The sequence below is a fragment of the Micromys minutus genome (genome assembly GCF_963924665.1).
Source record: "Micromys minutus genome assembly, chromosome: X".
Taxonomy (NCBI): domain Eukaryota; kingdom Metazoa; phylum Chordata; class Mammalia; order Rodentia; family Muridae; genus Micromys; species Micromys minutus.
Window position 1 is genome coordinate 50,464,386 of NC_137970.1, and position 14,707 is coordinate 50,479,092.

Here is a 14,707-nt window from a genome sequence, read left to right on the forward strand (position 1 = left end):
ACCCAGATCAGCATGTTCAATAATGTGCCATTTTCTTTATTCTGTTTCTTTCACTGAATCTGTTACTTCATTGTTTAAAGCAAATATTGAAACAACCACAGATATTTTAGTATACATGATTTTTTTTTAAAAAAGTAAGTACTATGGAATTACCTCTCTAACAAAATTAACAATAAATCTTTAATGTTGTCTCATTAAAATTTCCTCAACTGTCAAACTGTATTTTAACGGACATTGCTGAGTAAACAATTGGTGAAGAAATGACCCTGAATCTGATAGCATCATTTCCAAAGCAAGATGCAGCAAAGAACCTTAGTTTTCAAGGTTTCCCCTTTCAGAGGTGAAAAACTGTATCTGCAAGTACTGTGCTATTCATGCAAATGAAACCTAAGTGTAAAACTTCACAAAGGCTATTCAACCACATAAATGAAGATACATTTTCCTTTGCTTATTACTACAAGGATGTTTATAGCAGACTGATTCATACTAGCTAAGCATTGGAAACAAACCAAATTTGTATCAGCCACTTAGTAGATAAACAAGCTGTTATATTCGTACAATGTAATATTACTCAGTAATACAGAGAATTAAATACACGACAATATGAGTAAGTGTCACAAATATTATGCTGACTAAAAGAAAGAAAACAAACGGCTGTATGATTTCACTTATACAAAATTCTAGAGCAGGGAAAGCTAATCACCATGGGAAAACTATCAGAATAACAATCATCTGTGTGCATTGGGATTGACTGGGTAGAGGCATGGCAGAACCATCTTGGAGTGATAGTAATTTTTTAGCAGCTTTGATTACAGGTATGCATGCATATTTTTCAAAACATATTGAATTGTACACTTAAGATATTTACATATTTTCATATGCAAATTTATCCATAAACAAATACATATTTAGGTGAATATGTACTGGTGTTTGCTACTTGTTTTAAAATGTATCAGAAAAATAAGATGATCCAATGGAAAACAGACAGAGGGTTGAATCTATGGAAAGGAATGTGGTAAAACAGTATAATACAATGTTAGTGGTATTACAGTTACTTACAAATTTCCCAAAAGTCATGTGAAAATTTGTACAATTAAATGTAATTTTGAGAAGATGAGCGGAAAAGAATGGTAGCCTGATGATGGTGTTTCTTACATTCCTGCTAACTGACTTCCTGGCAGAGACGATGAACTGACCTCCACTCCCGGTTCTTGTGTACACTGGTAGTTTCTTGGCCATATCCACAAGTATCTGCTTCTGGACCTCAGGTCTCTCTTCATTTTTATAGCGCTCCTTGTCTGTATAGGACAAGTGGAACTGGAAACAGAATGAGCAATGTTTACTTTTTCAGGCTCCCAGAAAGCACTGAAAACAACCATAACTACCTAGATGAAAATATTATCTGCCCTTGAACTTACCAGTTTGTCTTAGACATATTTTGGTTGTGTTATGAGATGGTGGTATTTTTTAACTTAAAAATTAACATTTAGAAAGATTAAGTACCTTGGCCATGGTTGTACTCAATCAACATATTAGTAGCAAAGCTACTCCCCTATGTACTTCATCTGACTCCAAAACTTATAATTTTCCCATTCCATTACACCATGTATGATAGTATGTACAGTTGTCTAAGACATTGCTGCCAGGATCCCTTCAATGAGCAGCCGGGATTATTGAGGGCCAATTAATTTTTTATAGGTTCATAATGCTGATGACATTCAGACACCTTCAATGACACACAAGCTGGATGGCTTGTGACATTGTCTGAATAGTATAATTTTGCAAATGGGTGGAATTTTGGATATCATCACTAGCTGATACTGAACCTTTTGTCAATTAATGCAACATTTTTCTAATATTGCCTAAGGTAACCTAATAAGACAAACAGACTTAAAAACTTTTCTTTAGTCTATACAAAAGGGTAGACAGATGGAAAAGGAAAGGCCCTATGGTGGGGATTTCTGGTATGAGCTTTCTCATGGACTTAAAATGGAAAATAACTTTCAGGAATTAGGCATTCTTGATCTGAACTTCTTTCTCTGTAAAATAAAAGAAATAATTCTAATTATAGAAGACTGGAGTAGAATTGTTGGGTAATAACAAGTAACTTATAGTATTATTTAGAATTCTAATTATTAATCATTTAAATCTATTTGATATTATCAGTCAATTAAATTTTAACACTTAATATATAATACCTTATTATGCTTTACACAGTACATTTACAGCTACTCCTGATAATGAACACTTTTTCATGAATTCACTGGGCCATCTGAAATGCCTATTCAACTTTTTGGTCCATCATAATAATTAGGTTTATAGTCAGTTTCCTTTCAGGATGAAGTCTCTGGTGGGTTGGCTATGTTTCAGTGAAGCCACATATCCAAGAATATATGAGTAACACAAACTGTCCTTGATAGATTTAAAGGAAAAAGAGGACATGGTTGGGTAGGTAGGTAGTGCAAGGATAATGGTTCTAGGGGGAATATGGGAGGGTCGAATATGATTAAAATTGTATAAAATTCTTAAGCAATTAACAAAATTGAGAAAAATATACTATTGTCTTTTTATGCTGAATTGCGATGATCTTTTATATAATACAGATTCTACTATTTTGTTAAGTATCTTTGTAACAATATGTACATTTTATTTTGGTCATTTTAAGGTACATTTTGAGGGACAGAAGATCTTGGTGAGTGGATTTATAGTACAGTTTAGATAACTTAGGTACTATCTATAGCTAAATGCATATCAGTGGTATGACCTAGCAACCCCACTCCTAGTTATATTAGCCAAGACAACTAAATATATGTGGCTAAAACATATATGTAAATATGCCAAAAGACATGTACAAGAATGCTCAGATTAGGTATGTGCAGCTATGAACACACATTCTCATTCATTCTCTCTCTCTCTCTCTCTCTCTCTCTCTCTCTCTCTCTCTCTCTCTCTCTCTCTCTCACGCAAATAAATAAATGTTAAAAATAAAAAGCAAATTAAAAATATAACTCTGCCCATGGTATGTTTTTTTAAATCATGCCATTCTTAATCAGAATGATAATTAAATGTCTTCCTGAGAATATATGAAAAGGCATACAAGGTATTTGAGGTTGTCACAATAAACATAATACATTTATAAGCATTTAATTCTTAGTCCTGCATTCTGACACATAATAGTTAGATACATTCTATAAGTATATAATACATAAATATTATAAACCGATACAGAAAAACCTGGTCTTTTTGTTTTTTGTAAGAACAATTATACTAACATAAAAATCCAAAATTTTTAGATTTTCATTTATATTTTAATAATTGAACGTAGCACCTCATGACAGTGCTAAAAACTAATATTTGGGGCATCATCATGGATGTAACTTTCTCATGAGTCTGCACACTATTTGAAGGGCACAGGCAGAGTTGTTTCTATTTAGATGTGACAATTACTCTAGGGTCACCCAACTAATAGTTTTGAACAAGATTACTGGCACAGATAGCATATTTCTGGCATTACTTAAGTCTTATTATGGATTATAAAGCAGTGAGCCAATAAATGCATTTTGGATGAGACAATGGGTTGGGTACAGATTGAATTTCTTTTTTGGTTAGAGAAATTAATATTTTGGCCATTGAGTAGACCCAAATAACTCTCCTTCCATTTTTACAAATTGAAAATGATAAAGATGTCTAACTTCTTGAGTTCTTTGTATACCTTGGATATTAGGCCTCTATCAGATGTGGGGTTCGTAAAGATCTTTTCCCAATCTGTTTGTTGGCTGCCATTTTGTTTACCTGACAGTGTCCTTAGCCTTACAGAAACTTTGCAATCTTATTAAGTCCTATTTCTCGACCTTTGACCTTAGAGCACAAGCCATTGGTATTCTGTTCAGGAAAATTTCCCCTGTCCCTATGTGTTCTAAAGTTTTCCCTACTTTCTCTTCTAATAGTTTCAGTTTACCTGGTTTAATGTGGAGATCTTTGATCCACTTGAACTTGAGCTTTGTACAAGGAAAGCTCTGAATACCCCAGAAACAACTCACAGGTCATATGAAGACAAAGGTCAAAAAATGAAAGCCCCAGTCCTTCTTAGGAAAAAAAATAAGTGTATAGCACCCTCTCAGAGTGTGGTACACCTGGACCTTAAATCATTAATAATACAAGAGCTAAGAATATGGCCTTGTGGAAATTTTTGGTATTTAATAATCATTATGCTTAACGTATACTCACCAAGAAATCTGTTTCCATGTTATGTTCTGTCCTACATGTACTTTATGCTTATGGTAACTAGTGGGATTTCAATGCATGCTATCAAATCTCTAAAAGAATTAAGTACTGACAAAAATATATTCATACAGTGTCATGCCAAAATGCCTTTAAAAATCTGTATATGTATCCCTCTTTTTAAAAAATAAGTTGTAAGAGAGAAAAAAAGAAAATGATAAAGATGTAGTAGTATTAAAAGGGGAATATAATTAGGTATTGGGTGGGGGGAGTAAAGTCCTGAGGGCCAGCACAATATATGACAATATATAACCTCAGGAGATAGGAAGTGAGGGGACCCTCCAGAATACACCAGAGACCTGTGAGGTGAGAGATTCTCAGGACTCAAAGGGAGGCACCTTAGATGAAATGCCCAGTAGCAGGAGATGGAGAACTCATGGAGTCCACCTCCAGTAGAAAGACAGGGCATCACGTGGAGGGATGCAGTTGCCATCATAAACTCTGACACAGAATTAATTGTTCCTGTGTAGAAGAACTGCATGGACAAAAATGGAGAAGAGCCTGAGAAAAAGGAGGTCCAGTGACTGGCTCAATTTGGGATCCATTTCAAGGGGAGGCTCTAAGGCCTAACACTATTACTGATGCTATGGTGTGCTTACAGACAGGAGCCTAGCATGATGTTCCCGGAGAGCTCCAACCAGCAGCTGACTGAGACAGATGCAGATACTTACATCCAACCAATGTACTGAAGTCGGGGACCCCTGTGGTTGAATTAGGGAAAGGCTGGAAGAAGCTGAGGAGGAAGTTGTCTTCTCAGGAAGAGCTGTAGTCTCAACTAACCTGAGCCACCAACCAGGCAGCATATACTAGCTGAGGTCCCTAACACATACAGCAGAGGGCTGCCTGGTCTGTCCTCAGTGAGAGAAGATGCACCTAACCTAACCCTTGTGGCCCCAGGGAGTGGGAAGGCTTGGCAGTGGGTGGGTTGGAGTGGGGGAGGTGGAGACATCCTCTTGTAGACAGAGGTGAGGAGGAATGGGATCAGGAAGTGTTGGAGGGTGGATCAGGAGGGGGATAACAACTGGATTGTAAAAAACGATTAAAGATAAATATAAAAACTAAAAGATGTAGTCATAAGCATTGGACATTTGCAGTACTTGGTTGAAACCTAACATTATCTCATCTAATTTAGGTCTACAAAATTTCTAACCACTTAGACTTTCTACTGACATAAAGCTTTCATACATAATATGAAAGGGCTACTTAATTTTTAATTAAGCTAAAATTAAGATAACATGATATTTTATTTTATAAGGTACAAGTTACAGTTCATAAATTCAGTGGCATTTAGCATACTCATACAGTGGTGCAAACAAAACTACCTAGTTCAGAAACATTTCATCACTGAAGAGAAAATTCTTTACTTTACTGAACTGCCATTTTTCCCCTTATGTCTGGGCAGACTGCAACCAAAATCTGCTGTATAAGTTTCTGCCTGAATTTGACTTCAAAACAGTATGGCCTTTGGTGTTTGGTGTCTTTTATTGACCACATTTCAATGATCATCTATGTTGTATCAAATGTCAGCACTGCATTATCTTTTATGGCCAATGATACTCTGGTGTGTATATACAATGCAGACATGCAATACTTCCTCAAAGGCCTTTTCTACTGGCAGTGACAAATATTTGGATAATTTTCATCTTTTGGCTATGATGATTGATGCTGCAATAAATTTTGTGCATATGTATTTATTTGATTTTTAAAAAATAAATGTTTTAAAATATTTTTTCTATTTTTTAAGGTTTATTTATTTATTATATATAAGGGTACTGTAGCTGTCTTCAGACACACCCCAAGAGGGCATCAGATCTCATTACAGATTGTTGTGAGCCTGGGATTTGAATTCAGTACCTCTGGAAGTACAGTAAGTGCTCTTAACCACTGACCCATCTCTCCAGCTTATATGTATTTATTTGAATACCTCCTTTTAATTATTTTGAGTATATAACTATGAATGGAACTTTTGGACCAAACAGCAATCCCGGATTTTACCAGATGGGGAAAAGCATAGCTATTTTGCATAGCATATTTACCAGTCTACATTACCAGTTAAATTTGAATGAATTGTGAATACTTTGCATTCTCACCAATATTTGATATTCATTCATTCATTCATTTAATGTTTTCCTTCTTGGTGGTTTTGGTTCTAGATTTGCATATTTTTAAATTGGTAGTGGGGCTCATGAGGTTTCCATGTGCTTAAAAAACAATTATATATATTCTTTGGAGAAAAAAATGTCAATTTAGGATATTTCTGCATTTCATAACTGGGTTATCTTTAATTGCTGAATTATAAGAATTCTTTATGTATTCTGAGCACTGGACACAACAACTGTTTGAACTGAAAATGGTGTCTTGTATGCTTTGGTTAATCTTCTTACTGTTTGGTTGATCTACCTTCTAACTGTCATTTTTTTTTACCTTTGGCTTTAGGTCACTCTTCATTTTACTGTTCTCTAAAACATCAAAATTAATTATTTGAGATACTTCTTCCTTTAAATGTGTTTATGACTATAATTTTTTTCTGTGAGCACTGCTTGATTGCATTCTATAATTTTTATTATGTCATTTCTCACTTTCACTCCTCTCAAAGTATTTTTAGAACTTCCCACGATTTCCTATTTGATCCATTAGTTCAGAGTGTGCTTAATGATCAAGGCACAAAGAATAAGCAACTACAGAATTCTAAGCCCTAAATGGGACACCAATTTTACACCCTCCTTTCTCAAGGCCCAGAGATCACTGAAGAAAAGGAGGCAGAAAGATCGTAAGAACCAGTGGTGGTGGATGCATAGATTAAAGCAGCATTTTTAAAATACACAAAGGATGAGAAGTCTCTGTAGATCTTTTCTTCAATTCCTGCTCCTCTATTTGACCTTGTATATTCTCCCATTTTGTTCTCCCTTCTAAGAAGGACTGAGGCATCCATATTCTGGTCTTCTTTCTTTTTGAGCTTCATATGTTCTGTGGATGAGGGAGACTAGGGAAAGGAATGGATGGGGGAAGAGTATAACATTTGAAATGTAAATACAGAGAATATCCAATAAAATTGAAAAAAATACACAATGGGGTCATTGCATACATGAACTCAGAACTCTTGTGGAGGCCATGCACAAGATTGGGTAAACTCAAACCAGACAGAATCCCAGCTTGGAAAGGAGAGGAGAAAAGAAGTCCTATTTATAGCTGAGGAGATATTGGCAATTGTAGCTTCTGGAAGAGTCAGCTTTTTTCTTTTAAAAGGGTGTAGCCACTGGTAGGTCGACCACCTTCCACAGATGGCCAAACACTAAACAGTAGTACATGGGTAACCCAAAGGACCTGATTTTTTTTTTAAGTATGAGGAAGTATGAGGCCACAAGGTTGGATGGGTGAGAAATGGGGTTGGATCTAGGAACAGTTGGGGTGGTGGTGAATACAGCCAAAACACATTATATGAAATATTCTAAGAATTAATAAAAGAGTATGTTTAATTTTTCCACACTTGTGAATCTGTAGCGTTCTTTGTCATATTAACTTCTAGCTTTATTTCACTGCACTTAGATTGTTTCAATATTATAAGTGTATCAACTTCTTTGATAGCTTAATGGTTTGTCAGTATTGGAATATATTCTATATGGAATGTGAAAATGTATATCCTGCTATTTTGAGGTAGATTGTTTTATATATATCCTTCAGATCCTTCATTTCCTTCTGAACTTCTGTCTACCTACTCTACACACTATCAAACATGTAGAACGAATGCCTTTTTAAAATTCTCTCATAAATTATATCCAGAATGCAGTTTTCTCTCTCTCTTCCTCTCTTCCCAGTGTCCCCCACTACTCCTTTTTCAGAAAAGGGCTCCTTCCAGGGATATCAACTGAACAAGGCATATCAAGTTGCAGCAAGACTAGGCACATTCCCTCATATTGAGGCTGGGCAAGGCAACCCAGTAGATGGAAAGGATCCCAAAAGCAGACAAAAGAGTCAGAGACACCTCTGCTCCCACTGTTAGGAATCCCAAAGGACACCAAGATACACAATTATAAAATACATGCAGAGGACCTAGGTCAGACTCATAGAAGTTCTCTGATTATTGCTTTAGTCCCTGTAATCCCCCATGAGCCCTACTTACTTGATTCTGTGGGCTGTGGATTATGTTCTCATGGTGTCCATGACCTCTCTGGCTCCTACAATCCTTCCTTCCCCTCTTGCACAGGATTCCCTGAGCTCTGCTTAATGTTTGGCTGTGGGTCCCTGTGTCTGTTTCCATCAAGAACTGAAGTCTTTTAACTATTACTGTAGAACAGAATTTAATTTCCCCAGGTTTTGCTTCTATTTTCCAGGTTCATTAAAGAAAACTTTAACATATTAATCAGCTGAACCTTTATTTTTTTGTGGTGCTGGATATTCAGTTCAAGAACCTGCTGGCCAAATGCTTTATCACAGACTCAATAACCAGCATATTGACCCCCTTCAATACATATTGTACTTCATTTTCTCTTGTGATTGACTTAACTCTCTTCAAAGAAAATATTTTTTTTGTTGTGATAGATCAAACATAGAGCCTCGCACATGCCAGAGAAACTCTGTATCTCTGAACTACAACTCCAGTCCCTATCTTTCTTCCTCCCCTTTCTTTCTTCCCCATGAAAGTCTCTTGTTTGAAATTAACATAAATACCCTTGACTTTTTATTGCAATTTGCTTATATTTTTCTAACCATTTACTGTGGACTTATTTATGTCTTTGGTGCTGTTCACTGTATTATAGACAGATTAAATAGATATGATTTTAATCTAGTTTGTCAATATCAGACTTTTATAGTACATTTTTTGAAATAGGGACTCATTTTGTAGCTCTAGTAGTGGAGCTCTCTATGTAGACCAGGCTGCCCTTAAGGTCACAGAGATTTACTGGCCTCTGCCTCCAGAGTGCTGGGATTACAGGTATGTATCACCATATCTTGTCCGGTAATATTTTAAGTATTATTCATTTTAGTGTTCTTTATTTTATTACCTTTTTTGAGGTAAAGTCTCACTGTGGGCCTTAGATTGGTCTCAAATTTGTGGCAATCTTACTGTCTCAACTTCTAAAATTCTGGGTTACAAGATGAGCAATCATGTCCAGCAATTTCAGCCTTTTAAGTGGATAAATTTACCCATTTGTATTTTAAGCATTCAGTAGAAGATACTTGCCACTTTGCCCATTATTTTACTTCTGTATACTACATTTCTATGTGCTTTAAATTTTTTATTTTGTATTATTTTGATCCATGGACGAGACAATGTAGAATAGTATAATTTTGTGTTAATAGCTTTGGTAAGATCTTTCCCATTATTTCTTTTTACTTCCAAATCTAATTTCTTTTAAAGTAGTTACTGGCAATAAGTGCCTGAGATGATCATTTTTTCTGAACTCTTACAAATAGTGCAAGAAACACATGGATTCAAGAGGCTACAATTTAAAGGGGTTGATTCACAATTGAGTTTTTTTTTTCTCAGAGTTCCCTTCTAGTTTCTTGCTGGGTGTCATTATAAAATAATACAAGTTCATAGAATTGAACTAGATGAGGTCTCAGAATCAAAGTGGCTTTTTGTTTTAATCAGATCCCCATTACAAACAGTGGGTTTCTCATCTTAAATTCCCAAGGCTGATGATTTCACAAACTCCTTCAATATCCTAGTCTATCCTTAATTCCTTAAAGTGAATTCCTTTCAGTTCATCCTTGGCTGAGCAAGGTAGTGTACCACTGTAGTCCCAGCGATTCAGGAGAGGTGAACGAGGGTGACTGGAGGCTAGGAGTTCAAAGCAAGCTTGGGCAACACAGAGAGACCTTGTCTGGAAAAACAAAGACAAAATAGCCTGAATTTCTTCAGAATAGGAAGGCTATTTATTCTTCCTTCCTTTCTGTTCTGGTTTTATTGGTATCTTTAGTTTCTTTTGTTCTTAACTTTGTGAAGCAACAAATATTCTTACCTTCTGGTTTGGCTGCTGTGGGAGTGTAAAGATAGATTTCCAGTAGGTCCATGCAAAGAACACAAAAATGGCATGGTAGAGTATGAGGTAGATAACTGAAATAAAAAAAAAACATGTTGACATTTTAATCCATTTTTTTCAGAGCTCAAAAAAACAAAAGCAAGCAACAAATGTCTCTTCTTCTCTTATTACTATGTACTCTCTAGCATTACTATGAAATGCTGAGTGCTACTATTTTCCATGAACAGATAAAGAATACATGCAGAACACCAAATTTTGAATCAGAGAATTTCTGTAAGTTATATCTTTTCGCAGTTTCCATATGATTCTGTGAGTAAAAAGAGAAACCGCCCTTTATGTCATATATGAACGCTATTTAACCCATTCTTATTATCTCCTCCACCATGGGTAAGAAATGCTATGATACAATCTGCACTTCATTAGAGCTTACACCATGCTTTTTCAAAAAAAAATTAATTTAGTGCAAGTAGCTCTCTGTGTATGTATATACATGATATAGCACACATGTGGCGTTCAGAGGACAATGTGTGGTATTAAGTAATTTCCTTTTACCATATCGGTTCCAGGGATAGAATGAAGGACATTGGATCTGGCTGCAAGTACTTTTACCCACTGAGCCATCTGGCCAGCCTACAACATATTTTTATATATGTCACCTCATTTTATTTTCTCAGTAACTTTGTTGAGATGGATAACATTACAGGGCATGTAGTTATGTGTCAGAGATAAAGAGCTCATTAACCAAGGTAACACAGTCTGCAATGTGTATCCTGACATAAAATACAGAACTTCTATCTCTAAATCCACAGTTGTTTTCAGTAGCTCCATTGACTACACAACTCAGAAGTGTAAGATGTGCCTTTGAAATAAATGTCCACATGACTCTCCTGCCTGGCTTCTCATACTTTTTCCCTTTTAAACAGCTCAGTTTTGGCATTCTCCACAGAACTGCTTACAAGATGAAAAATCACTTCAGTGTTTTATTTTAAGTCCCCGAGTAGCATGGTCTTATGACAATCCATCAAAAAGACTCAAGAGAATGCTGTAATTCAAGGCCAAATTAACAACAAGGGTGAGCCTTTCATACATCTACTCATTCAGTCCCAGCCTTGTAGTACAAGACTGTTTATATGTGAGATTATGAAATTTCAATTTCCCACACAGAATAAAAGTCAACAGTTTACTCTGCATGGATATCTCACTTCTCACTTCTTCATGTCAAGGGTGTGGCTCATTCCAGAATTTCTCATATGTTTATATAAATTTATGCAAACAACAAGCATCTGTACAACATCTAAAATTTAACTGTCTTTTTTTTTTGTGTGAAAGGTAAAGATTCATACAGCCCAAACCTTGGGGTAGTGGAGTGTGCAGTGAAATCCCTTGTCTGATTTAGTTACATGCTAAGCAATGCCTTCAGAGTTTATGTTTGTAAAATAACCCAGAGTGTTTCAGCACACACAGCGAGGTAGTCTGTACACAATGTTTTACAACATCCTTCTTTATTGCTTATTTTATCTGGGATTGTTTTATTTTATATAACTTAGAGAGCATGGTTTTTCTTATTTTCTTAAATAAGTGGAATGCTCAGCCCCAAAGGGGACATGTACATCATATGTTTCCTGCACAGGCTATCATATTTGGGAGTGCAGAGAAATTATAAGAGCCAGAAGTTGGAAAGGATTGATCTAAAACATTGGCTTCTGACATGAGAGGACTGTTGCACATAAGAACCCATAGAGCTGTATAAGACGTACACAAGACTAAGCCATCCAACCCCTGAGCATGTACTGGGGAGGGGACCAAGAGGCCCTACCCCTGAGATGAGGAGATACTGGCAGTTGAGGGAGCCAAAGTCATTTTTTTCAGAGATGTGACCCCTAATAGACTGTTCATGATCTAGTGAGTGGATCTACTCCCATGTGTGTATGTACAGGTACTATAGATTATATTTCTCTTTTAAAGAAAAAGAGTACGTGAAGATGCAAGGGAAGTTTGGTGGGTGGTGTAAGTTTGAGGGACAGGACACATTGTATAAATTTATAAAATTCTTAAAAAATAGTTGCATAGGATTCTATTGAAAAGATGTGTTATATACTCTATTGAACCAGACTGTTTATTATACATTGAATTTTGCTTGGGAGCACATCATGGTCTGTTATGGTCTTAATAAAAAGGCAAGGGTGTTTGAGGAATTTAGTCCTGAGAAGAATCTTTTAAGTGAAAAGTTACATGTGTTGTATTAAGGAAAGCAGAGGGAAGAGTTGGGAATTTATCTGCTTCAGATGGCTGAGGAAGAAAATATCATATTAATTATGTATCTGGGATAGGCAGGAACAGCTTTTCTATAAAAGGAAACTGGCTTAAGTAGATATTATTATTTTTTAATTAAGGATTAAATAATGGTTATTAGCATAGTTGGTTTGACCTGTGGGGAGTAGATTAAATATGAATTTTTGAAGCTTAAAAGAAGTTTTAAACAAATGGAAAAAACTTAGAACAATTTTCGGTTAAAAAGCACAACATTGTAGCTATACCAGCCAAGAAAAAACATACATGGGGAGAAAAGAACCTGTTTCCTATAGCAAAAGGCCAATGCCTCTGGCAGAGCAGGCTCTTCCCCCTCCACTTAGTCAAAAAGAGCCCACCAAGCAAAACATAATAGAGATCTTGCTACAGAGACTTGAAAAAAAAAAAAAAAAACACCCGAAACCCTTAACCCAAGAACTCATCCTTCTTTGTTTAAATGCTTGTTCTCCCTAACAGCAACAGTGTTCATGCCTTTTAATCCAAAATGTTCATGCTTCTTTATTTAAATATTTATTTCTCTCCCTAACAGCAACACCTGAAACTATGCTCGTGCTTTTTAACCCCAAATTGTACTATTTTTAAAATTTGTTTAAAATTTCTTTTTTAAGCTTCAAAAAATCATATTTAATATACTCCTCACAGGCCAAACTGACTATGCTAATAACCATTATTTAATCCTTAATTAACAGTCAGTTTCTTTTTACAGACAAGCTGTTCCTGCCTATCCCAGATACATAATTAATATGGTCCCTGAAAAAATATATATTCCTGAATATAATTGCTGAGTATTTAGAATGTCACTTTTATGCATGTTTTCAGGGCTGAGCATTTGGTATTGAACAAGGAACTGGTGTGCTCCTCCATAGAAAAGACTGCTCTCAGAATTCCTTAGTTGCCTCCGGTTCTTTGTGTAGTTTTTGCACTTTTTACCTTTCGCAATCAGTTGTTGTTGCCCTTGTTCTTCTCATGTTTGTAGAGTTGTGTTTGTGATAGATTACAGGTATAGCTTTTGATATTACTAAAACACACAATTTCATAAAAACTCCCTGATACTTGGCCCTTACAATCTTTCTGCCCCTTCATCTGCAATGTTCCCTGAGCCTTAGGTATAAGACCTCTTTTGCAGATGTATTCATTCAAACTGGACTCCACAGCTACTGGTAACTTGCCATCAGTAAAACTTAAACATTTTGCTCCTCCACCAGAGGTCACTCCAGCACCCAGATCCTTAGGCAAGTCCTCTCCTTGTAGACCATCTACACTCCTTCCGTGCCTTCCCAGCCTACCCCCAACAGCACTTCCTCTTCTTGTTACTATATCCAGTCCTATGTCTCCTTTGTCATCCCCCTATTACACCAGAGGCTGCATCAGCACTGAAAACCCCCAGGTAAGTCACCCACCTATACTCCCCCAGTGCCTGCCCAGTCTGCCCTCAACAGTTCCCCCTCCAATAGTCCCTCCCCTCCTCTCCTCATCACGCTATCCTACCCCACACCTCTGGCTGAAGGTGTGCTCCATCAGAGGCCACACTAGCACCAAGATCGCCAGGTAAGCCCACTACTAGTGGACTACGGACATTCTAACATTGTCTGTACAGACTATCCACAACAGCCCCTCCTCTCCTTGGCACTCTATCCTGGCTTACACCACTGGTAGAAGCCCCATCCTCCACCAGAGGTCAGGCTGGTACTTAGATCTCCAGCTAAGAACCCTGCCCAGGTAAGGAGACTACAAAGACTCTCCCTTACGGACCGCTCAGGTTACACTCAACAGCCCTTCCCTTTCTTTATCACCATATCCTGGCCCAGATCTGTGGTGTACGACCCCTTCTCCACCAGAGGCCACACTGGCACTGAAAACCCCATGTTGGCTGCTTGGTGGTGGACCACACCCAATTTCTATGTACCTGACCAGCCCTCCCTTGCTTACCACAACATCATAGGCCTCAACTCCTGCAGCCCTAGCTACACCAGAGGTCATACCGGTCATCAGAAGCCCAGCCCCCAAATCAATGAGAAACACTCTACTCAACCACAGGTCACTCTAGCTAGAAGACTAGAAAAGAAACAGAAACCAAGGAATAAAGCACTTTTCCAACAAAGACACTTCAGTAATCAACAAACCCAGGTGCT

General features: G+C 36.8%; 1 protein-coding gene across 1 annotated transcript in view; it reads right to left on the minus strand.

Annotated features, from left to right (window-relative positions):
- The window catches only part of ZDHHC15 (zDHHC palmitoyltransferase 15), a 131,927-nt gene that overhangs the window by 72,266 nt on the left and 44,954 nt on the right, over positions 1-14,707 (minus strand). Inside the window, exons 3-4 of the mRNA XM_080910801.1 lie at positions 10,245-10,339; positions 1,197-1,317 (exon numbers count right to left, since the gene is read on the minus strand). Coding sequence (XP_080766927.1) covers positions 1,197-1,317; positions 10,245-10,339 — 216 coding nt within the window. The remainder of the gene's footprint in view (positions 1-1,196; positions 1,318-10,244; positions 10,340-14,707) is intronic.